The 24,162-nt window shown below is 51.9% G+C and overlaps 1 protein-coding gene across 2 annotated transcripts in view; it reads left to right on the forward strand.

Moving 5' to 3' along the window:
- ACSS2 (acyl-CoA synthetase short chain family member 2) overlaps positions 1–24,087 on the forward strand; it is a 34,459-nt gene extending 10,372 nt beyond the window's left edge. Inside the window, exons 3-19 of one of the 2 annotated variants that reach the window (XM_087749490.1) lie at positions 7,778–7,869; positions 8,399–8,502; positions 9,035–9,107; positions 9,918–9,993; positions 11,428–11,542; positions 13,144–13,182; positions 15,072–15,209; positions 15,464–15,634; positions 16,515–16,648; positions 17,197–17,329; positions 17,794–17,850; positions 18,170–18,250; positions 18,705–18,813; positions 18,957–19,025; positions 20,302–20,478; positions 21,269–21,343; positions 21,552–24,087. In XM_087749490.1, coding sequence (XP_087605616.1) covers positions 7,778–7,869; positions 8,399–8,502; positions 9,035–9,107; positions 9,918–9,993; positions 11,428–11,542; positions 13,144–13,182; positions 15,072–15,209; positions 15,464–15,634; positions 16,515–16,648; positions 17,197–17,329; positions 17,794–17,850; positions 18,170–18,250; positions 18,705–18,813; positions 18,957–19,025; positions 20,302–20,478; positions 21,269–21,343; positions 21,552–21,679 — 1,771 coding nt within the window. In that variant the 3' untranslated portion in view covers positions 21,680–24,087. The remainder of the gene's footprint in view (positions 1–7,777; positions 7,870–8,398; positions 8,503–9,034; positions 9,108–9,917; positions 9,994–11,427; positions 11,543–13,143; positions 13,183–15,071; positions 15,210–15,463; positions 15,635–16,514; positions 16,649–17,196; positions 17,330–17,793; positions 17,851–18,169; positions 18,251–18,704; positions 18,814–18,956; positions 19,026–20,301; positions 20,479–21,268; positions 21,344–21,551) is intronic. The other variant, XM_087749491.1, reaches the window with a different exon arrangement.
- The last annotated feature ends 75 nt before the right edge of the window (positions 24,088–24,162 follow it).

Raw genomic sequence — 24,162 nt, forward strand, 5'->3', positions numbered from 1 at the left:
CTTGAAGTAGATTTTAGGGTGTAGCCTGGCAGGTGAGTGGGAAAATTGGAGGTAATTCTGGAGGGTCAATAAATAAATGAGTGATTTTGGAGCAGTGTCCACCTCCAGCTGGGCTCTGTGCTGTAGGCATCGCTCAGGGTATGGTGAAGTGAACAGTGGTTGGATTGCACAAGATAAATATTATTTCTTTAGCTGCCTCTGGTACTTGTTGAGGTTCTGAAAGGCTGCAAATAGAAAGAGTAGCTGAGAATGTATTTAATGAGAAGGAAGGACAGAAAGATTGATGCAGTTTTTCCTATGGGACACTGGCAACCATGCAGGATGTTGGGTGTTTTCTTTGTAGGCTGTGTTTCCATATGGCTGTTTTTAAAGGTGATTAGAAGACTGATTCCCTGATCATAGAGCAGATGGTGGCCCAGTGTCCCTTTAGAAATGCACTCCATTTTAGCTGTTTTGTAAAATACAGGCACAGTAATGCCTGCGTTTGAGTCAGTTGGGCTGGAGAGGATGGGTGTTGGGGGCTGGACACAGCACATTGTGCTCTGCAGAGCCCAGGGCTCCTGCTTTGGCATGGCACAGCGCTGTTTGCCAGCCTGGTTTGGGTTTCTTTACAGCAATAGGGACCCATTCATCCTAGGTACATGATCAGCTTTTAGTTGAGATGGTTTGGCTCAGAGGTGGATTTGACAGTGGAGCTTTGTTAGGCCCTACCTATGTGTGGGGGGGGCACTGGAGGGGACCACCTAGGGTGGTTTTAATGCAGGTCTCAGAGTTAACTGTATAGTTTTAGAAGGTGATGCTGTTAAATTGATAAGATTTTTCTTTTCCCTGGGATTTCTGTTGCAAGGTTTACTCAATAGTGTTCTCTCAGTGCTGCCAAATATTTCTGAACATACTGGGAAAACCTTTTCACCAGCCCCTCCCAGGCTACGCTCCATTGTTACACAACTTCTTTCTTGATCCTGGTCACGATGCAACTGGATTCGAGCATGACTGTAGGAACTGTAAAGGCTGAGCTTTCTGGTAAAGCTTTTACTCGAAAAGACTCTCAGCCTTCTGAGAACTCCTTTGGGTATTTGCTGCCATGCATGACTGTGGTGGGACATAGGTGATGGTAAGCATGGGCAGGGCTGGGCAGTCTGTCCCATTATTATTATGAAAAGTTCCCATGAAGGTTTTTTGCAAACCCGTTTCAGTGCTCCAGCCCCGGCTCCCTCCTGGAGTCAGTGGTGCAGACCCTGCTGGAGACCCTTCTGCTGTGGGCAGTATCTCTATGAGCGTTTCCATACTGAGCAATCCATGCAAATACAAGCATATTTTCCTGGTGAAACGGTGTCTTTTTCTGATTATCTTGCACAGCTGGTCTCTCCAAACTTCACATTTCAATATAATCTGTTTTCTCAAGGACAGATTTTAAAGGACTGTCTCTACTCAAGTGCCGTTCCTGCGTCAGGTGGGATAAGCAAGGCTGAGGGTGGAGGGAGAAATCGTATTTTTTCAGTCTTGGTGGCTGTTGTTCCCAAACCACCAAGCTGGCCCCAGACAGACCCTTCTTCAGGCTGCAGGTTTCCTTGGTCTCCTGAGAACAGCCAAGGCCAAATGGCAGCAGGAGGTTTGTGAGCAGCTGATAGCCGTGGTAGCTGAGCACGCAGCCTGTGTGTGCTAACGCAGGCGTCGGAAGGGCCCGGGGCTGTCGCTGCCCATGCGGCATACACGTGAGCCTGTTTCCCAGATGGCAGGAGCTCGTCCCCGCCAAGCTCTGCCTGGCATTTCGGCTGTTCTAATTCTGGATGCGGGGTGGCTTGGGAAGCCATGAGCCTGTCTGGCCGCCCCCAGTGACCTTGCACGTGAGGACGTGCCACCGTGCAGGAGCCTGTGGTACAGGAAAGCTCCTTCCTTCTCATACCATGCTCTGGGGACAGGCTGCTGGTGGAGCAGGAGCTGGAGAACTTGCTGTCTCCATCTCATGTCTCTCATGTGCTAGCTTGGTCCCATGCTTAGGAGGGGTTTTGGGCTCTGAGCGTGTTTTAGTTTAGATGGCACCAGAGATGTTTTAGGGCGGACATTCCCACAGTCCCTGTCTCTGCTCTGCTGGAGGCTTTCTGCCGTTCCCCACTGCGCAAATTCTCCCCGTGACGTTGGACCATCTGAGAAGGGGTCCTTTCGCTCTCCCGCCACTGTTTTCAAACTGGGAGTGTCTGTTACCTTAAGGGTGCTTTCCATGAGCTAAAATGCAGAGCCTTTTTCCTTCATTAGGCAAAACTGCTCTGTGGGCTGCCTCTCTGTCGGTCAGGGAGTGAAACCTGGTGGCTTTGAGGTGGTTTGCTTTGCTCTGAAAACGTGCCTTCCAGGTGCCCCACACCCCAGCTGTGCTTGATAACTTTGGGTCAGTGCTTTTATTTGAGGGTGATGTGGTTCCAGAAGCTTAGAGGAGAAACTTAAATGATCTTCAGCCCCTTTAGTCCTCAGTAGGAGTGTTTACAGGGGTCAGACAGGCTTTGGCTTTGTGCCCTAGTTTGCTTTCGTCTGTGATTTTTGTTTCTGACTGCCTGCAGATGGTCTGGCAGATCTTGAAAACCCGTAACACTTCACTTGCTCGGCTTCATTTCATCATTTTCTCCTCTACACCAGCTTCTCTTAGTGTTGTTTATAACCCTTGCAAACCACAATTATCATCAGCAATTACCTTGAAAACCACAATTCCCACTGATGCAACCTGTGCTTCCTGCTGCTCCATGCAAGTGCTGAGGCAGCGTTGCACAGGGAAGCTGTATTCATCCGTTACTCAAACAGATTATGCAAATAACTGTTACCTAGAAATCTGATGAAGGAGAGTAACCAAACAGCATTGCTGATTCGTTTTCGGGTCAGCTTTGCTTGGTCCATTTGGGTGTTCTGGGAAGTGCGCATCCTCTTGGCCACCAAGCTGTAGCAGATTAAGAAGTTACCACCCCTCCCTACTGCTTGTTATCCTACAGCTGAGATGGGCTCAGCTTGCTTGGATGGGCAATGTGAGGCTTGCTTGGTTACGTGATGAGTGGTTGAAGCAGACCAGTGTTTTGAAAAGTCCTGTAGTTGGCCCTGATGCCTGGCAGAGCACAGTAACTTCTTAACCTGCTTTGGTGCAAATACCCACAAGCGCATCTGGCCACAGCTTCCCTCTCTCACGCTGCTGCTCTGCATCCCTGACTGCTCCACAGGGATGCACGAGTTAACATGGCTCTCAAGAAATCCTTGCCTGCTCCTACAAACCAGTTTCCCTACTGCACAATTTATGTGCAGCACTAAATCTTTTGTTTAGCCGATGTTGTCACTCGTACAGGGAAGCTTAATCTTGATTTAGTGACATGGGCACTAGGTCAAATAGGTGCGCAGCTCTGCATCTCCAAGGTCAAACTCCCAGCTGAGCAGGCAGGCAGTCCGTGATCCTCCTGTAAGTGTGGTTTTGCCATGGAGGTGACAAGTGTTCAGGTTTCCCACCTGAAGTTTTCTTCCTCCCCTGCCCAGGGTGACTTCTCCATGTGATCGTTTCTTGCAGAGATGCTGGTAGGGTCACCGGAGGCCTGTGCCGTGGGGCGTGTGTGCAGCGCGGCGCCTCTTCAGAAGCGGAGAGCCCGTTATTTTAACTGCTGACAGAAGGGAGCGGTATGATAAGTGCTCTGCAGAGCCTGTGCTTCCTCTAATACGTTGACAGGGACCTGTTTTGTGCAGGCCTTGGCACCGCTGGCCTGCACACCGCTGTGGTGATGGTCCCTGATGCCCTTGGACTACCTGGTCCTGGCAATGAATGGCTGCAGGCAGCCAGAAAGCTGTCATCTTTGCATGAAACCTGACTTTTTCAACAAAGCACTGATTTCTAGGAGAAAGCCTGCCTCGGAAGGTCCCCAGTTGTGCATCTCTGTGTTTAGTTTTAAAGGACTTGCATTTACTTAGTCGATGGGTGGTTCAGCTGAGACCATATGACCAAAAAATGCCTTTCTCCAGCTGAGCGTGCACACAACATGCAGTATGTAAAACAGGGGCTTCTCAAGTGCTAAAAAACTCAAATACATTCCTGCTGTGACCCAGATGATACTGTAAAATTTTTGATTACTAGTTGCTAAATGCAAGACTCAGTTTGAGGGAGATGAGAAAAGCATCAGGCTCAAACTGTGTTTCACCATGTATTTCATCTAATGATGTATCGAGGAAGTTTGGGAACTGAAAATTGGCTTTTCCTTTCCGAAGAAGGCTTGCTGTTAGATCAAAGATTGTATGCTAGCAATCGCAGCAGTGCCACTGCCAACTAGTTTCATCACCAGTTCTTAAAAAAGGATATCTTTGGGGGATGTTGGATTCTGCAGGTCTTGGGCTGCATGCTGTAGGTATGGAAGTGAACGCTGCAGGAATGTTTTCAGAAGTGTGAGGTTTTTTATTTTATTTTATTTTTATTTATTTATTTCTTTTCAATTTAACTTGGACAAGTAAAGTCCGTGTGAGAGGCTCAGGACTGACAGCTCTTGCTTTTATCTGATGGGCGCCGAAGGGAAGATGCTGCTCACAGAACTTTGCTGCCAGGGTTTACAGGCTCGCTTTTGATGCACAGAGTCCTTGGTAGCATGTGAGCAGGCATTCCTTTAAATGCCCTGTCTAAAATACATAATTCTCTGGGCTTTTGTGCCAGAGAAGAGGACAGAGGAATCTCTGAGTGCTGCTGTAGCCCACTGAGTGTAGCTGTGGGCACTCCAAACTATTTGCAGACGCGGGGAGACTTAAAGCAATTGCCTGCTCTTGAGAGACTGCCCGGAGGCCTTTGCTGGAGATGCGGTGAAAGGAGGCATCCTCTTGTCCTGTAGAAATGTGGATGTGACTCATTTCCCATTAGGCGCAAGATCGTCTTAAAATCTGAAGCCTGAGGTTTCCCCCACTGATGCTAGCGGAGCTCTTTTGCAGTCACGCGAATGAATGGAAAGGACTCTGAAAGCCCTCTGAAAATCCTTGCAAAAGTTTTAACTTGTCTTTGACTTTGCTCTGCATTTCTCCTGCAGTGCCCCGTGCATGCTGGCTTTGAGGACAAGCCTGGGTGCATTCCCTGGCCTGAATTTCTCTCCTGAAACTTGACGAGGAGGAGGACCTGGCGTATTTGAGATGCGCTTCTTGTGTGCAGGGAAAGCAGGGATGTCTGAGCGGTGCCTTGCACCTGGGTGGCTCACGGCAGGGCGTGGGATTGCAGAGCTTGTGTCGGAAGACTCCTAAGTTCTGCATGCAAAGCAGAGCCTTCCTCTCCCTTCTTAGGCAGGTATTGCACCACTGAGCTGATGGGCAAACCTGATTTCCCTGGCATGGGGAACGAACTTGCTTTCTGCTGTGTGCTCGGCTAAGTCTGCTGCCAGCCAAAACAGCGCTTCACCTTCAGCGCCGAGCCGAGCCCCCAAATAGCGCACACGGCCACGGGCTGCATGCCTGCCTACCTGCCTTACATGGGAAGCCTTCCAGATGGGACAGCCTGTGCTAGTCTTTCCTCCTAATGTGTTTCTCTCTTAGTAAAGGTTGTAATTAGATCCTACGCTGCAGCAGAGCACGAGCAGAGGGATGTCCCTCCTCCCTGCCCTGTTCTGCAGGTTTACGCTGGGCTGGGGGCTGGGTTGCACAGAGCCTGCCCACAGTGCCCAGCAGATCCCAGTGCAGAGATAATTGCCTTTAAGAGAGATTTTGTAGCAAGGCTCATCGCTGAGGGACTGAGCTGCACACGCAGTGATACTGCAGGTCTGGACCCAAGCGGGTTTGCACAGTGCTAGCCTTGATGTTGCTGCACCTGCGGTGTAGATGCGCCAAGGAAAACCTCTGCCCGGTGAGGGAAGGCACTCAGCACGCAGCTAGATGCAACGGAAGCAGACGCTCTTCCTTTGAGCCAGATCAGTTACAGCCGCTCAGTCCAGCACTGAAATCAGCTCTTGGATCTTTGACCCTCAAGTAATAAAATCAGAAAGGAAACTCTCCGATTTCCTGCTTTCTCTTTACTAGCTGAGCGCCCTGCTGTAAGGGACCTCGTCTAACGGTTTCACATGTCATTTAGCTCAAAGTGATGCTCTTGGTTATGATGGGGAAAGGAGAGGAAACTGCTCGGATGACAGCTGCCTGCCCTGGGCACTGGTTCTCATTCCCACGCTTTTCTTTTTCTTTGCATTCTTGTTTCTCTCCTCTTTGCACTCAAAAGGAGCCAAACTTGCATAAAGGATCAAGCAGGGAATCCCCTTTCAGGAGCCACTGGTGGGAAGACACACTGCCCTGTGCACCTCAGCGCGGGTGCTGATGGGCCTGATGGCTGCAGAGTGCCAAGGAAGCCAGGAGTGTAACTAGGTATCAAGAGGGATAAGTCGAGTTTGTAAGCAGCAGATCCATGAGTAGCTTTTGAATGGGATGATCCAAGTGTAACCACCAGTTCTGAAACCCCTGTCCTACATGGGGCAGGAGGCACAGAGCTTGTATCAGTGGGGCTCTCCCAACTCGTGTTTCCACCAGGACCACGTCTGCCATTGGAACACGTGGTCACTGTTGTGCTGACACAGAATGGCACAGAATTACACGAGAAACGAGTGTGTGTGTTTATGCATTTCTGCATCACAGGAGCCTTCCTTCTGTTTCTGTTGCTGGGGGAAGAGGGAGCAGTAGTTAGTTTTAGCTAGAATTCAGTACATATTTTTTGTATGCTCTGGACTGTTTGAGATATTAAAGAAGTGAGGTTTCTGTTCCCGAGTTAGATGGAGCCTGGCTGCAGTCCTAAGGGAGGACATGGCATGGAGGTGGTTCCTGGCTTCTCCCCAGCACCGGTGGTGTTTTTTATTTGGCTGCACATACTCAAGGGGACACTTTTCCAGTGGGACTATCAGCTGAGAGTGATACCCCTGTCCTTTCATGGGTCACTAATGTTTCTGTGCTGGCTGCCTTGGGGAGGGACCTGGGAAAGCATCTCCCTCCTTCCCGGGTGTGGGAGGCCGCTGCTCTGCTGAGTGTGAAGTAGTTTCAAATTCTTCGTTAATCTCCGGATCTGTTGGGAGTGCCACCTCATTTGCATGGCTGAAGCGTTGTGTCACATTAAAAATTAGCTGTTTTTTTTACTTTGGTAGCAAACCGTTTCCCTGGGGATGTGACATTCCTGTTCCATCTCCGGCTGCCGCTCTTGGCTTTTCTTCCCATCGGTGTGTCTAATGGCAAGGTCCCACTGAACTGGCACCTGAGCTGCAGGAGCCCAGAGCTGGTTCATAGAGGACCACAGAGAGAATAATACAGAGCAGGCATGGCACTGAACAAATACACACGGGTATATTTATATATGACCTTGGAAAATAAGACAGCCCTTGGCATCCTATCCAGTCCATCAGATGGTAGGTATTTAAGGGCTGGGTATTGCTGCATGACAACATTGGCTAATGTTTCATGAAGACATATCTGCATGTGGGCAAGGGTGCCATGCCATAAATCCTGGCTTGCTCTTGAGCATGTGCACCCTTAGCTTTGGTTCTGTTGGACCCTTCTTGCCTCTCTGAAAGTACCATGTATTTCCACTGCATGCATTCAGTTGCTTTCAGGTGTAGTCGTCTATAGGGGACTTTGGACTAAATTTTCCTACTATTGGAGAGCTTTAATCCAGGATTGGATTTCTGGGGTTTGATTACCCTGTGCTCGGAAGGGCAGATGAGAACATGTGTTGTCCAGAGCCGTAAGTACCTCTGAATTTGCAGCATCACTGTTACCTTGTAATGCTTTTACTGTAACAAATATTACCTTGATTTTCCAGGGAAGGGAATGAACCTGGGGATTCTGCGAAAATCACATACAGCGAGTTGTTGCACAAAGTCTGTCAGTTTGCCAATGTCCTCCGCAGCCAAGGTACATGACTGAAGCAATAATAACGTTGGGTACTGGGAAGAGTTTTGGAGATTGGGTTCATTTTTTTGCGTGGTTGCCAGTCTGTTGAGTAATTCTGTGCAAAATGCTTCGCTTCTGTGTCTGCTTCCACAGTTGTAAAGCAGGGTGGATGCAGATTTGCTCTGCAGCAAACTTTCGGAGATTCATCTCTGGCTAATCAATGCTGGTCATGTCAGCTGTACAAGGAAGAAACCTGTGCTCAAAACTTCCTGCTCTGGGGTTTTCCAGTAGCAATGGTCAGCGGTTAAATTTCTGCCCTCTTCAAGGGCTGTGTCTGATGAGAACATGGAGTGTTCATTGCAGTCATCTTACAAGAGCCATAGGGCTTGAAAGGCAAAACCCAAGGCTGGTTCAGCTCTAACTCCAGCTGAAGTTTTATTCTGTGCATATAAATGTTGATTTTAAAATCATTAATTTCATTCTATATCGTGTTCTTTTGACATGTGATGTGTTCATTTTGACAAATGCCACGTTCATTTTCCCTCCTCAGGCGTGAAAAAAGGAGACCGAATTTCCCTCTACATGCCGATGATCCTGGAGCTGGTTGTAGCCATGCTCGCCTGTGCCAGGATTGGAGCTCTGCACTCCATTGTGGTAGGAACAAGCCCTTTGCGTTGCTTTCAGCTCTGAGCTATTGGGAGGGAGTAGCTCTTGGTTTTGGGAGAGTGAGGGAGAGGAGCTGGAAAGATGGGTGCTGACTGTGAGATGGATGGAAACTAAATTAAAGTGCTGTTTCCTAGCCCTCTCCTGTATTAACTGTAGAATGATCTCCTTTAGCCCTCAAGCTGTGCCAGGGGAAGTTTAGGTTGGATATTAGGAAAAACTTCTTCAGCAAAAGGTGGTCAGGCATTGGAACAGGCTGCCCAGGCAAATGGTTGAGTCTCCATCCCTGGAGGTATTTAAAAGATGGGTAGACGTGGTGGACTTGGCAGTGATAGGTTAATGGTTGGACTTGGTGATCTTAAGGGTCTTTTCCAACCTAAATGATTCAATGATTCCATGATTCCATGATCAGTGCCTGGTGGTGTCGTTTACCACGGGTGAACTGCACAGTCACTGCTGGGGTTTTTTGGGTTGGGTTTTTTTTCTTGTGTCCTTGTTGACTTGGTTGCGTGATCTCTGTCAGTTTGCAGGTTTCTCGGCAGACTCTCTCTGTGAGCGGATTCTTGACTGCAGTTGTTCTTTCCTCATCACAGCAGGTAAAACATGCTTCTGTGCCCCTGAGCCATTACTGTTGCCTGTCTGGAAGGTCTTTATTTTAAAAGCCAAATGCACTTGGAATTGGAAGAGGAAGGGGCAGTGCTTCAGCTGAGCTGCCGCAAGGCAGATGCACTGCTTGTAGCTGTGCTTGAGTAATGTTTTCCACTTTGAATGTACAGTGAAGCATCTAAGCAGCCCGCCCACTTTATCCTGTAAAGCATGATGTCACCAGCTGCTAATAACATGTTTTCAAACACTTCTTATCCATGTTCCTCTTCAAAAAGCCAGATGTTTGCAAGATGTATCATTCATGAGGCAGTCCTAATATGAGAATTCCCTCCCTTCCCAATTTCAAGGCAATTTCTGTTGCAACTATTGCCTTGTAAAGCGAGGGATCAAGAGAGGGGTAGTGTTTGCATGTAAGCCCACTGCATTTCCCCAACTGTTTTTTTCCAATAGTGCAAAAAATAGTGCTTTTATTAATAGGTCCATGGTATGGAAGGGACCCACTAAACTTTGCAATCTGTGTTCTGGCCGTATGGGATTATTCCCCACAGAATACTCCCAAGAGACTTGTCGGGTCAAATTGGAACCTCTCCCAGGGAAGGAATGTCACCATTTCTCTTGGCATCTGTTTCTCTAGGCTAAAAGGGCATATTAGGAAACCTTTCCCATCAGCTGCATATCTGCTTTCCCTCACTCCAGTGCGTGAGCTCTGCTCTGACCTCCTGAATCTGCTTGTTGCTTCCAGCTGTCCCAGGCTGCCTTGGCTGTGAAGCCACTCTAATGTTTTCCTTACCATTTTGCAGATGCCTTTTATCGAGGGGACAAGCTGATCAACTTGAAGCAGATTGCAGATGAAGCCCTCCAGAAATGTAAAGACAAGTAAGTTTGGATTCCTTTGTAAGAAGGGCATTGCTGCTGGAATCTGCTCCTGCACAAATGGAAATGGAAGTTTTCATAGGTGGGCAGACTCTGCAGCGGGTCAGACATGAGCTGCACGACATTCATGAGCCTTTCAGAAGTAATATGTGCTTTGACTTCCTCATCTTAAAAATATTTTCTTTTCACTTTTCCTCTTGTCTGTTCTGACCTGAAGGCCCACAGATTGGATGAGAGGATTTGCTGGAAACGGACTGATCCACCGTCATTATGGCCCATGGCAGATCTCCAAGTTCTGCCGCAGCAGCTCTTGGAGTGGGAGGGAATAATGCACCGCCATACCAGTTGTGAACAGTTGGACGCAGTGCTGTGGGGCACGTTAAGATGAGGCTTAAGTCTTGCTCCAAAGCCACTAATTCAACAATAATGAAACGATTCAGGTTTGGGAAATGGCTGTATAAACAGGAATAGGCACTCCAGATGACATGCACCAATGTGTGCACAGTATCAGGGCCTGACTGCGCACAAGTATATGGTGAAGCTGCTTTATTTTTTTAAGCATCTTCACTGAGATACTGTAAACCATAAAGAGAGAGACAGATCTATCATCAGATTTTACAGAAAGGGAAATAATCATTGGTGAAATGACTTTGCCAAGCTTACAGACACAGTGTCTGTGTAGCTCATATGCAGCTGAATGTGGTCTTGTAAGTTAGGTCAAACATGAAAATTTAGGGCAGATAGTCTGCATGTTAGAAATTCAAACTCTTTAAAAGCATTTAAAACTAAAACTTTAAAACATAAGTTTATATGTCTGTGGAATTAGCTACGTGGCAGGACAGAAGTGATCCTGAAGTTGGGAATTAACTGATGGAGAACGTGTGTTGGTACTCTGACAGGGTTGAAGGGTGATAAGATAATTTTGTTTGCATTATAGGTAGGCTCTGTTGGCCCTCATGAGGGGACAAACCCCCATTCTTTTCCTCGATGTATAATCTGACTTTGGAAGCCTTTCTGCTTTCTGAATCACATGGTTGGTCACACATAGGGATGGGAGCAGCCACCTAACATCTCCTGGGTGCTGCGGGAGGTCTTGTTTGTGGTCACAGGCAGGCAAACTTGGGATTTGTAAGGAGTCTCTCCAGCAGTGACCTGTGAGAGATGCTTGTGGGATCCCCTCTTCCTCCATAGGAACTGCACCTGGTAAATCCCCAGTAAGCTGTGCACAGACCTTTCCTGTTCTCTGAGCTCTGTTCTTGTGGCTGCTGTCCCTTGGCCATTCGTGTTGTGCCTGGAGTTTGCATGGCGGCATATGCTCTAGCTCAACAAAAGCAGCTCAGGGCCCCTGCTCTGCCTCCGGTGCTGCCTGTAAAACCCACAAAGGGCAGGCTTAGCCCCTGCCTGCACAGCCTGGTCTGACGGTCCTGCTTTTTACAGGGGCTCCCCTTTGAAAAAGTGCATCGTGGTGAAGCACCTGGGGAGGGAAGAGATAGCGGTGGATGGGACATGCAGCAAGTCTCCCCCTCTCAAAAGGCTGTGCCAGGATGTACAGGTATGCTCCTGGGGGGATGAGAAGGGGGATTTTATTGCTATGGGCCTGAGCCCAGCAAATCAATCAGTACAAAACCACTGCAGTGCTTCCCTGGATGCTCCTGTTCTCCAACTCCTGTTCCCGTTTTCTCCCTTCCTTGCTGTTGTTGCATCGCGAGTGGTCTGAGCAACGGTTCCTTTGCCTTACCAAGATCCTCTCCCTGCTGCTTCCTTTAATACCATTGCTAGCTGCCAGCCCGCAGGACCCCTGAGAGCGCAGCAGGGTACACCTTCCAAAGCCACTAGGGCAAGGACAAGATGCCTGTTTTCCTCAGCCCAGTGAAGGACTTTTCCTTCCTAACCCTGTATCTATCTCCCCTTTTGTGCAAAGACCAATGCTGGCCTGCAGTGTAGCTGTGACAGTGGAAGCAGGAGAGGAAGACCAGGAGATTTGTGCTCGTGGCGTGGGTTCAGCACAGCCCCCCACCATGACAACAGTCATATGCTAGAATGGTGCAGTCTCTGCGTAGCTGGCACAGTAACTGTGTCAGCTGTCGGTGCTGGGGCTTTCCTTTGCAACTGAAACCAGATGAAAGGATGTGGGCCAGAGGCATGTGGCGAGACGGGGGTGGAAGGAGGAGAAGGTGTCGTGGAGCTGTGGCTGCCTGCTGAGCTCCTGAGGCTGGTGTGCAGTCCTGCTGCCCCCGGCGGCTACCTGCTGCCTTCATCTGCTTAAAAGGCAGGTTGCTTTTAACTACCTAACAGCTCCGTGTCTTGCAATGGTGTCTTCTGTCCCTGCGTGTTTGGTGATTATTTGCATTGGGTTATCCCCAGGCTGCTGCTTGCTCAGAAATGGGTCGTATTTGGGGAGCGCATTTGAGCTTTGGGCTCTGCTTTCAGAAGGGATGGTCTGTGCACATCCCTGAAACAATAAGTCCAGTAGGTTCTGTATCTTTGAGTTAATTTTCCTCGTTCAGCTTTGTTAATTTTATTGGGGTGTTGCTCAGTGTTTGCCAGCCTGGCCGTGTTACATTGGCCTCCTCTGCCCCTTCTCTTGTGAGGGCTGGGTAGCTGCAAAGGGATGGAAAAACTGGAGCAGACCAGCCTTCGTATACGAGGTTTCCCTGGTCGGGTGATTGCAGAGAAGCCTGTCCCTGCACTGGTCGCTGTTGGTGAGGTGAGGTTCTTGTGCAGAATGTCCAGGGTGGAGGCTGGAGGGGGTTTCTTACCCTTTGGCTCTTGCTGCTCTACTTGTTCAGACATGTCATTGAAGATTGCTTTCCCTTGTGAGCGTGTTTTTACCATGCCGTTGGCTTGTATAACACTATCGGATGGTCCATGGGCCGTATGCCGGCTCTGTGTTTCTGTACCCAGCTGGCCACGTGCAGGGGGTGGCCTCTGCAACCTGCCGCGGAGGCAGCGGGTACCCAGGGAAGGTGATGGAAATGGGCAGGCTTTTGCTCAGAGGGCATCTCCTGGCCTGACCCAGATCTGAGCGCTCTCCAGCCTGCTGAGATGGTTTCCCAGCATCCAGGCCTGTGGGCTTCCAGCTCCCTGCCTGCAAAGCCCCATGTGGATCCTCCGCTTCTCAACTTTCACGCCCTCTTTGTGGATTTTTAACAGGAAAAAAAGACTGAGAGCTCACAGAGACTCCATCCCAAGGTATTTACACACAGCACTGCCTTCCTCCTCGTGGCACCTCCCCTCGGCTTCCCCCTCTGGCACTCCACCTTCCTAACCGCTCCGACTCTGCACAGCCACATGTGCCTTCCTAACTGGATTACTAGCAGTTGCATGTTAGCGATAGATACCACTTGCCGCTTGGCCAGAGCTCCCCACGGTTTTGGGGTGAATGCAGTACCACCAACTTTGCTTCCAGAAACAAATCTGCATCCATAAAAAACCTGAGTGCACGTCAGCGTGCTGACAGGGGAGAAATGCAGAACCACTGGGATGTGCCGTCAGCATTTGGATGATGGTTCATCTCTCTGCCTTTTAAAAGCAGCTCTCACAGCGCACTTCCCTTTGCGGTCAGGCTGGCAGGGATTGCATGCAGCTTCCCGGCTGCGGAGGTGTGCTGCAGGCAGCAAACCTGGAGCTCCTGACCCAACACGCAGACCCTGCCCGCCCCATCCAAGGAGCCATGGCCTCAGGACCCCATAAGCAGGCAGGCAGAGGCAGGCCTGGCCTCAGGGGATGCATGCCATGGGTCTGACCTCCACTGTGGGGCAGCAGAAGTTGGGTGCTAAAATGGAGGGATCCTCGAAGGAGGGATGCAAGAAAGCAATTGTTGGATGGGCTGGTGTGAGCCTACCTTGGGCTTGTTTGACCTGGTGCCTTGCTGGGAGCTTGCTGGTGGGACAGACTTGTGGAAACAGTTTCCCCAGGTAAAGCCAGGAGCCCTGGGGATCCGTGAGAGCTTTCCAAGTGGGCTCAGTTACGTCGGGCCGTCAAGCAGCTAGCGTCCCTTGCACCACACGTGCAGGAGCTGCGTGCTGGGCCATGGGGTCCCAGTGCCTCCAAATGGCACATGAACATCTTCAGGCCTGCAGAGAGTCACCGTGTGACCCCGTGGCCGGTCTCCATGTCTCCATGCACCCCAGCTGAGGGAGCCGTGGGGACTCTGCGCAGGCTGTGCCTGCACAATGGTCTCTAACTCTGCAAGGAGGAGATGTGCCCCAGCTAGGAGCTGCAGGGCTCTGGGTCAGCGTGCATGCCCTCACAGAGGTGTGGAAAGCGGAGGTCTGTGCTGAGGCTGTGCCTGCTCAGCTGCCCCCAAGCTCCTCTGAGGAAAGGTGAGAAGGTCAGGTGGAGTTAGGTCTTGCACTGAACCCGGAGAGGTCTTGCCACCCCGGAGAGGTAGCCAGCCAGCACATCTCTCGGGGTGACCTCTGCCCATCAGCCACAAGCGTTGGTGGCTCTGTTACAGTTCTGGCGTCCTCAAGCAGCTCCTTCAGGCAGCCAGTGCTGAGTGGTTCTGCGTTGGACCATTCACTTTTTATCAGGCTAATTACCTTAAAATCCAGACAACAGGTTTTTTTTTGGTCTGCAGGGCCAAGCCGTGTGAGCCCAACATGTTTCTGTTTGTCTCGGCCCATGCTGCCGTTGGGGTGTCTGCAAGGTGTGCAGGACTGGTGAGCGTGTGGCTGTGCTAAGCGAGGCTTGCTGCTTTGCTGTTCGACTGCAGCTCCGGGCAGCCCAGGAGGGCAGGAGGAGCCTGTTTGCTGTGAGAGCACAGAGCAGCTGCTGCTGCAGGCCTTCTCCTGGCTGCTGCTGCTGCTGAGAGGGATTTATTAACGTTGCCAGTGGTTTGGACAATCTGCTTCAGGTCTTGCAGCCAGACCATGTTTAAAGGTTTTCCTCGTGGTTGTGGGCTGAGAAAAGGAGCTGCTGGAGTGGTGCATGGTTTGTAGCAAACAGTTCTGGGGCAGAAGCTGTGCTGTGAACATCTGCCTCGATGGTCCATGAGGGGGGTGAGGTTGGGACTGAACCCCTCATCCCCCTCCCTCTTGCTTTGGGCAGGCGTGTTTCTAATCTTCTGCTTTTCTCAGACCCCCTGGAACCCAGCCACGGATGTGTGGTGGCACGAGCTGATGAGCAGTGCCAGCACGGAGTGCGAGCCCGAGTGGTGCGACTCGGAGGATGAACTCTTCATCCTCTACACAAGCGGCTCAACTGGGAAACCCAAGGTATGCTTCCCAGCTCACCACCCATGGGGCCAGGCTGAACCGCAGTAGCACCTCAGCTGTGGGAACTGGTGAGGGTCATGTTGGGAGGCCCCAGTAAGAAGAGGACCCACGGAGGTCTGGGGAAAGGGGCTGTGCTGGTCATTCCTGCTCAGCTGCTGTTTGAGCTCAGTGGACCAGTGATGCTCAGCTTGGCCTGGGAGGGTGAGGGCCCTGCTGGGAGCTTGCCCTGACAGTTGTGTGCCTTTTCCTCCTAGGGTGTGCTGCATACGGTGGGTGGGTACATGCTTTTTGCTGCCACCTCATTTAAATATGTGTTTGATTACCAACCTGAGGATGTCTACTGGTGCACAGCTGACATTGGATGGATAACAGGCCATTCCTACCTCACTTACGGACCCTTGGCAAACGGGGCAACTAGCGTTCTAGTAAGTGCTGGATGGCAGCTGGGTGCTTTTACTCCTAGACAGTGGAGATCATGGTGCTGAGCTGCATCCCTGCGTTGCTCTGTGATGAGTGTGCTTCTCACTTGCATGCAGTGCCCTGGGCTCTGTGAGGAAGGGTGGCAGTCCCCAAGGAGGGCATGGGTGACTGTTCGGTGGCAGATGGGGGGGCTAGTTTGTGTGTGGCTTTTGGGTGGTTAATTTTTCAAATACTCCCCTGTTTCTTTCCCTTAGAAGTACAAGCCTTGTGTACCAGGGGAGCCAGGGCTGCTGTGGTGTAATGCGAAAGCTGGATCAGGAGCAGGGAGTGATGTTTTCACTGCTGATGCTGATTTGACAATCTGCATTTAACTTCTGTGCCTGTATCTCCCTTGGCAGTGTACGGCTGTAACTTGTGTACAGATCAGGGAGCCAGAGGCCTGTGCCCAAGACTCCTTGGGGGAATGCAAGCAAGAAAATGACTGCCACGTTGGGGGAGTCCTTTTTGGGGTTCTTGGTACTTTTGGCTGTGGTTCTGTCACTGTGTTTGGACCTCTTGTGCTTTACCATGTGGGCAGGGTCGTTTGGGCTGGTAGGACTGTGTCACTGTGGTAGCCACCCAAGTGCCCATGCTGGTAGGGTGTTTCGGGGGACACTTGCTGGGGCACCTGGGGTGGTGGGGTGATGCCAAATCCATCCCAAGGAAGCAGTAAAAGAGGTCCCTGGACTGGGCTGGTTTCACTGTGTGGTGCCCCTGGCATTCCTATAAGGACATGCTAGGGTCCAGCTGCTGTTCCCTGTTGTTCTCGGCTCCTCCTGCTTGGGAAGGTGCTGCAGGTTGCTAGCAGTAAGGAGCGGCTGTGTCACTTCCCTGTCTCCTGCTCAGTTTGAAGGTGTTCCCACCTACCCGGACATCGGGCGAATGTGGAGCATCGTTGACAAGTACAAGGTGACCAAGCTCTACACAGCACCCACAGCCATCCGGCTGCTGATGAAGCACGGGGAGGAGCCCGTCAAAAAGTGAGTGCCAGTCCCCAGTGGCGTGGTGATCCCTGGCTCTGGCACAGCCAGTTGCGGGACCAGGGGCTCCAGCTTCCTCACTGAGCAGCAGCTTCTTCAGCATATTTTCTGAACAGACCAGGATCTTCTGCCTTCTACAAACCAATATGCAGGCCATGTTTCTGCACTCTCAGCACTAACTTCGTTATGGCACTTCTGAGCAGGTCCTCCTCTTTCACTGTAAGCTGCAGCTAAGCTCAGAGATGGCAGGTTCTCCCTGCTCCTGACCCAGAGCTCACAGAGCTGTCCTGGGCAGAGAGCTCCTCCATGTGCTGCTGACCCAAAAAGGGAAGGAGCAGAGCCAAGTGGGAGCTTGGATGACCTCAGCATCACAGAGGTCTCCTTTCTTTCCCCATGGAAGAGGGCTGAGGAGGGCCTGAACCATCCCTGAAAGCCCCAAGTACACTTTGGATAGCCCAGGGGTTCCTGCAGGCTCTGCTGTGCAGCAGGCTCACAGCTGCTGCTCTCCATGGCCTGCTGAGCCCCTGCCAGCCCCCTCCTCTCTGCAGGCACAGCAGGAAGTCTCTGAAGGTGCTGGGGAGCGTCGGCGAGCCCATCAACCCTGAAGCCTGGCTGTGGTACTACCGTGTGGTGGGAGAAGAGAGGTGTCCCATTGTGGACACGTTCTGGCAGACAGAGACAGTGAGTCCTCGCCTGGGTGTCCCTGGGACCTCTCTTTCCCTTGCACTCCCCGCAGGGTGTCTTTGCAGGTTTGCTGTAGTGCTGCTTTGGCTCTATGTGGACTAGTTGTTTTGCTTGCCCGGGAAACTCCAGTGTGGCCTGCGACTGTTGGTTCCCCTTCTCCTCTTTCTTTCCTGGACCTCAAACAGGCTCCAAGGGGAGACTTTCCTCTCCAAAGGGTCCCTGCCAAGGTCTGCTCTGGACCCAGCTCTCCTCCCCATCTTTCTCTCCCCCAGCAGCTCCAAAGCTTTGTGCCGAAACACAGGCTCCCTGTCCCCTGCTGTATCCTTCCCAACACCCCATCTCCACAACTGCCCCGAGCAGCCTGCATCTGAGTGGGACGTGATGTGACCAGAGCTGATGCAAGCAGCTGTGGGACGGGCCGGCATGGCCCAAACTCACTGGTGTTGTGCCTCTCTTTGCAGGGTGGCCACATGCTGACACCCCTCCCTGCCGCCACCCCCATGAAGCCAGGCTCTGCCGTGAGTACTTCTGTTCTCCCCAGGGGCAGGGAGGGCTCCCCAGGCGCCGCGGCAAGGCACTGCAGCAGCAGCTGGCCCTGTCTGTACCATGGCCTGGTGGTTACCAGCCTGCCAGGGTGGCCGTGGGACAGTGGTGCATGTGGGGAGGTGGCCACCACCCAAAATCCCAGGCCTGGCCCCGTGCAGCTGCACTCACAGGCCCCACGTGCTACAGCCTCTCTGAAGCTGCCCTTGCTCTGCCTCCCACTCCCTCTGGTTTACGGGGTTTTCATGTGTGGGCTCACCTCCATGTCTCCTTGCTCTCTGGTCCCCATGGCAGACATTCCCCTTCTTCGGTGTGGTCCCTGCCGTCTTGAATGAGTCGGGGGAAGAGCTGGAAGGAGAAGCAGAAGGCTACCTGGTAAAGAAGGGCTGATCTTCCCCACCCTCCCCTTGTCTGTTCCCTGTGCGCTCCGGGACCTTCCCGGTAGAATACACACGTCTCCGCTTACTCTGGGTCCACACAAGGGACGCCCTCGGGTAGTAGGAACTCCCTTCACTGCCATAACTTGCTGGGAGCTTTATGCCCTAAACAAACTGTTCAACTGATCGTTAAATGCACTTGCACACATGGCCAAGGCAGGAGGATGGGAACTTTTTAGCCCAGCTCCTTCCCCCATGTCAAGCCTGACGAGACTTTCCCAGTAGATCCACACTGGGCAGCAACTGTGTGAGTGTCATCACTCATGGCTGGCTCTCCAGCATTTCTGTTGCCACATGCAAAGACTGTATGTATGCATCTCTCTCGCCGTGGTGCAAAGCCTGGGTTATTGGTTTTGCTCTCACTGACTCAGGTCTGCATTTTTCACCATCAGGTATTTAAGCAGCCCTGGCCAGGAATAATGCGTACACTGTATCGAAACCACCAGCAATTTGAAACCACATACTTCAAGAAGTTCCCTGGGTACTATGTGACAGGCGACGGTAAGGTTGTCCGGGGAGTGCATCGCTGCAGAGGCCTGGGGACAGCAATTTAAATCTTGCCATGTCCTGGCCTCAGAATCCCTTATCAGTTGCTCCGAGGGCTGGCACTGCTTCCTCACACTGTCGTTTCTCGCTATTTTTAGGTTGCAGGAGAGATAAAGATGGTTATTACTGGATCACGGGGCGAATTGATGACATGTTGAATGTTTCTGGTAAGAACAACTTTTGTCTTCAGTGGGGACCAATGTGCTTTCTGACACTAGTTAAGAGAGACACGTTGCTTTGTGGGAGACGCTTCTGCATGCGTTTCTGACGCTAGTTAAGAGACACCTTGCTTTATGGGCGATGGTTCTGCATCTGTGACTCTGCTCAGCAACCTTGTCCTCAAAGTGGATCTAATTGCTGGGTCAGGGTTATTTCTGAGTCTGTGACTTGGTGACTTTCTGCATCGTTTCCGCTGGAGACAATGCACTGGAGGGAAGGAACTTTCTGTAACCTCTTAGAGGAGGTCCTTAGCCAGCCAAGGTGTCTCTTTGCTGAAGGATTTAGGGCCACAGGGAATCAGAGGGGTTGGTCAGGACCGAGTGGTCCCTAATCCAACCTGCTGCTCCATGTAGGGCTAACCTTGAGGCTGGATCAGGCTGCTTGGAGCTGTGTCTATAGAGGTGGAGATTCTCCCACCTCTCTTGACTGAGTCTTTTCGATTCAGCTGCTTCTCGGTCCATCATTTTCCATATGCTGCATTTAATAGCTCTCTCCCTCCTTTCCTGGTAGCTGTAGCCTACAAGTACTTACCGCTGGCTGTGAGATGTTGCTGTACTTGTCCCTGGATCAAACTAGATCTTTTAATCTGACCAGCAGTGCTTGGTCCTCCACCAGCTGATCATTCTGGGAGTTGGCCACCTTCCCGTGGTTTTCTGTGACAGCAGTCCCAGGGTTGGAATGTCAGAGTGCAGGTACAGGAGCAGAGGTGTACAGGAGTGAGTTGTGCCCCTGCCCCGAGATGTGGAGCGTCATTCCATCTCCCCATGGCGATGAGCTGGAGCAGCGCCTGGCAGGGCCAGTTGCTGGGCTCTGCAGATCCAACCTCTTCCTCCTCTGCACCTTCCAGCTGACCATGTGGGCAGGTCTCCTCTTACCAAATCCAGCTCCTCCTCAGCCTGTGCTTTGTTTAATCCCATGGCTGTGAGCAGTTCATGATCTGTTCAAGAAAGCAGCCTAAAGGTGGGAGGGAGAACAGCCCGGGGAGGTGGCCTTGCTCTGCAGGTGAGTGATGCCTGGCAGCCTTCAGGGCAGCCCAGCCCTTGCACTGCTGAAACGAGTTTCTCTCTCCAACTGTTGTCTTTTCTCAAGCAAATGAAATCGATGCTCTCAAACCTGTAGTTTAGGGCCTTTTACACCTGCAGACCTCTTCCTCCCAGCTGCTGGGAGGCTGCAGGACCCGAGCCCCGTGTGGGTCTGTAAAGCACTGCCTCTCCTTGCTTCCAGGCCACTTGCTGAGCACCGCAGAGGTGGAGTCAGCCTTGCTCGAGCACACCGCCATCTCGGAGGCTGCGGTGGTCAGCCACCCACACCCCGTGAAAGGCGAGTGCATCTACTGCTTCGTGACCCTGAGAGATGGCCACGAGTTCACCAAGAACCTGACGGATGAGCTGAAAAAACAAGGTAGGAACAGCCAAATATTTGGGAGGTTACGTGGCAGGGAGAGGGAGCACAGTGCTGAGCAGGTGATGGAGGGGTTAAGGGCTTGGGTGCTTGAACGAGGGTGCATGTAGTCTGGGGAATGCAGTGTGGACAACTGCGACAAGGTGCCCCCTCTGATTAGAGAGCATGCTGGTGAAGACTAAAATTAGTTCTCCCGGCCTTTGGCTGTTCATGTGATGCCACCTCTACCTCTTGGGAGTTGGCAGCTGTGTGAAAGACTGGGGTACCTGGCAGGCTTTCATTTGCAACAGTGCTCTCCTGTGTGGGCACGGCTCCCCTGGCTCTCCTGACGGATTTTAACTTGCTGTGAGGATCGTTCGGTTGCTTTGGGGTAGTGCTCTGGGTGTTCATGCTCTGGTCTCAAGGGAAGCGCTCTCATTGCCACAACAGACTGCAGCATTTAATAAATGAAATGGACCCATAGCAGTTTCGTCTCTGTAGGAACCCAGTGGCAAATCAGTTCTTGCTCTATCAAAATCGTAATAGTGATTGGTGTAGCCGTTATAGATGTCTCTTGAAGATGGAGAGGATGAAAAAATGAGTGTTCTTGCCTTTGGGAAGATGTGCTTATAGCCCCGTTGGCACTGCCGGTCTTGCTGCCCCCTCCCGCAGCCCGGAGGCTCGGATGCAGCACTGCCCTTCCAGGTTCCCCAGGAGCTGGGCTCTGCATGTCTTAACTTGGTCATCTTGCCTGCAAAGGGGTGTGTGGTATCTCCTTCCTACAACGAAAAATCTCTTTTTATTTTTGCAGTCAGAGAAAAAATCGGACCGATAGCAACGCCTGATTACATCCAGCATGCCCCTAGCCTGCCCAAAACCCGCTCAGGTAAGGGGCCCGTGGCAGTGCTGGGGAGGACTGAGGAGATGCTGCCAGTGGAAGGCAATCAGCCCTAAATTGCTTGTCCAGGGCCACTCAAGGGGGGAGCAACCTCAGGACGAGCAGGGTGCTGCAGGTCTGGGCACTCCCCACTCCTGCTAAGGATGCTAATCTCTTGATCCTGAGTCCTGCTTTCTTTTCATGGCTGTTGTTACAGGAAAGATTACCAGACGGATATTAAGGAAGATTGCCAAAAATGACCAAGATCTGGGGGACATCTCCACCTTGGCAAACCCGGGCATCATAAAACATCTTTTCAACAGCAGATGTGACACTAAACAGTAGAAGCATGACCTGTCCCTGCTGAGCAGAACTGAGGCAGCAGCGGTGTCCTGATGAGCAGGTCCCTTGAGTGACCGCTGCCTGCCCTGGGAAGGAAACCTTCACCTGTTGAATTGAATGTACAAATGTTACGAATGAGGGAAAGGCTGGCCCCGGAGAGGCCGTCTCTCACTAGCGTGTCCATGCCTTGGAGGAGCGTGTGCATCGTGTTCCAGATGGATATCGTACGTCTGAGGTTCAGCCTTGTGCACAGAGGGACTCCTCCTCCTCCCTCTTCAGCACCTTGTTCTTGATTTTTAATTCTATTTTGGGTGGGGGGTGGGTGTTCATTAGCTTTCTGTAATCGAGGGGCCCTGGCACCTTGCACACAGTGGGAAGGAACTTTGGCAGCTGGAGGGGAAGTGGTGCTGGAGTTACTCAATGCAGGCAGGCAAGGGAGGTGCATCTGCCAGTGCCCACACGCCAGCTAAGCTTCCTTTTCTACTTGGAGTGCCGCAAGCTGCAGGAGAACTTAAAAACGCTCTGGCATCATAACTGTATAGCTGAGGTTTAGTCTTGCATCCGCCGTCCAAGCCTGTTGCTAGCAGAGGTCCTCTAGCCCGAAAGAGAGCGGAGCAAGGCTCAGGGGAGCTCTGTCCTTTAAACAGGTTTATTTTTGAAGCAGTTTGGTACCAAGATCTGCAGCTTCCTAACTGCATGGTGCCACCTGGTGTGTTTTTCCCAGTCTGGGGTCCTCCAGGCCATGGACAAGATAGGGAGACACATATGGGCTAGGAGGAAAAGTCTTGGTCTGACATGCTCCGCCGAGCACCGCTGCCACCCGCTCCCAGCTGCCCCCAGAGGCTGCGCAGCTGGATGCTCCGTTTGCCTCCTGGGGTAGGAGCTGGGTGCTCTTGATACCAAAGGATGGAGGGGGAACAAAGCCATGCAGAGGCACCTTTCCCATTGCAGGCAAACCAGGCGCTGGGTTACGGCACACCACGACCATTGATACAGCACAGAAACCAAGGCGCAGGCAGGGCTGCCTTAGTCCTAGAGGCTGTTTTCTCATCAGGAAAAAAACGGTGGAAGATGCTTAGAGTTAGCTTGTGCTTAAATCTGCCATGGCTTTATAATGATGAGCAGGGAAAAAACCCAAAGCCTCTAGCCTAGGAGCCTGAACATCACAAGGGTACTGCCAAAGCCATTTGTCTTCAAATTAATTACTTTTAACTCTAGCCCTGGGTTAAGCTGGGAGAGATACCTCCTTTGTACTGTCTGTATGAAAACTGCATGTGAACTGTTTGATTTTGCACTTAAACCAAAGGAGAAATGGGCTTTAAAACTTGCTGCAACAGCTGTTTTGGTGAGTGCCAACGTACAGGCTTTACCTGCAAACGGAGCTGACTTTTGGCTGGGCTGGAAAGGATGAGGCAGCTGCCTCTGCGGCTGGTTGCTCAGGGCAGGGGTTGCGGGTGCTCTGGTGGGCTGTTGTCCAAGTCCCAAATCTCACTTCTTACCTGCTGCTCTCACTGGCACAGCGCTTGCCTGTGATCTGTAACCTCAGCATGTGCCAGTGGCCCACAGGCCCCCCACGGCTCTGTACCACTGGATCGTGCCACCTCATTGCCAAGGATTCCTACATCATCTCTCCTCCTCTGTCACTCTTTGTCCGCTATGTAATTTTGGCTGGAAACAGCTAGAATTTTATGCAAAATGCAATAAAATTCAAAGAAACAAAATGGAAACAGGCTTAGAGCGTGTGCAGGGGTTGCGCAGGGGTTGTAGGTGCTTGTCGGAGCTGTTGGACCTGCCCTGCTCTAACCAGGGTAGGCTTTTGGGGAGGGGTAGGTTCCTGCCAGTGCGATGCTTTTTCAAGGGCTGGGGTTTACAGGCTGTGTTTCAGGCTGTGCTGCTGCTCTGCTCTGGCTCCAGGGCTGGAGCCTGTGCCTCAGTGTCTCCCCTGTCTCTGGCCAACATTGGCTTGTGGAAAGCATGAGAGTGCACAACACCCACCTGTCCTCAGCCCCCCGTGCAGCACCAATGCCAGGGAGAGGGACGAGCAGCCCAGGAAGCTGAGGGCTGGCGATAGCTGCCTCGCCTCCCCCCCAGGCCTGGTCCTCGCCCAGGCACAGCAATGGATACCAGCCTCCACGCTTTGGTCCCCAGTGTCACCTTCGGCTCAGACCTCACCAGCAGCTCAGGGGCCCTGCTGCAGTGCTCTCCCGCTCCTCGCTGCTCCAGCAAATGGCACAGGCACGGCTCCAGGCTGAGAGCGTTTCCTCCTGGAGTCTGTCTTACCTGGCACCCCTCACACCAGCTGCTCTCCATCAACTGGTTTTGCTGGACCAGCGCTGCAGGGCCGAGCGCCAGGGACACCGCTCCAAAACGGTGCTGTGCAGCCTTACAGCAACCAGAGCAGAAACTGGTGGGTTGGCTTGAGGCATCCCTGCTGTGACGGTACATGAAAGGGCCACGCAGAGGTGTATGGCTGCCCAGAAGCCATG

Source organism: Nipponia nippon, unplaced genomic scaffold, assembly GCF_047370975.1.
Source record: "Nipponia nippon isolate SJK-2023a ecotype South Korea unplaced genomic scaffold, ASM4737097v1 scaffold_13, whole genome shotgun sequence".
Taxonomy (NCBI): Eukaryota; Metazoa; Chordata; class Aves; order Pelecaniformes; family Threskiornithidae; genus Nipponia; species Nipponia nippon.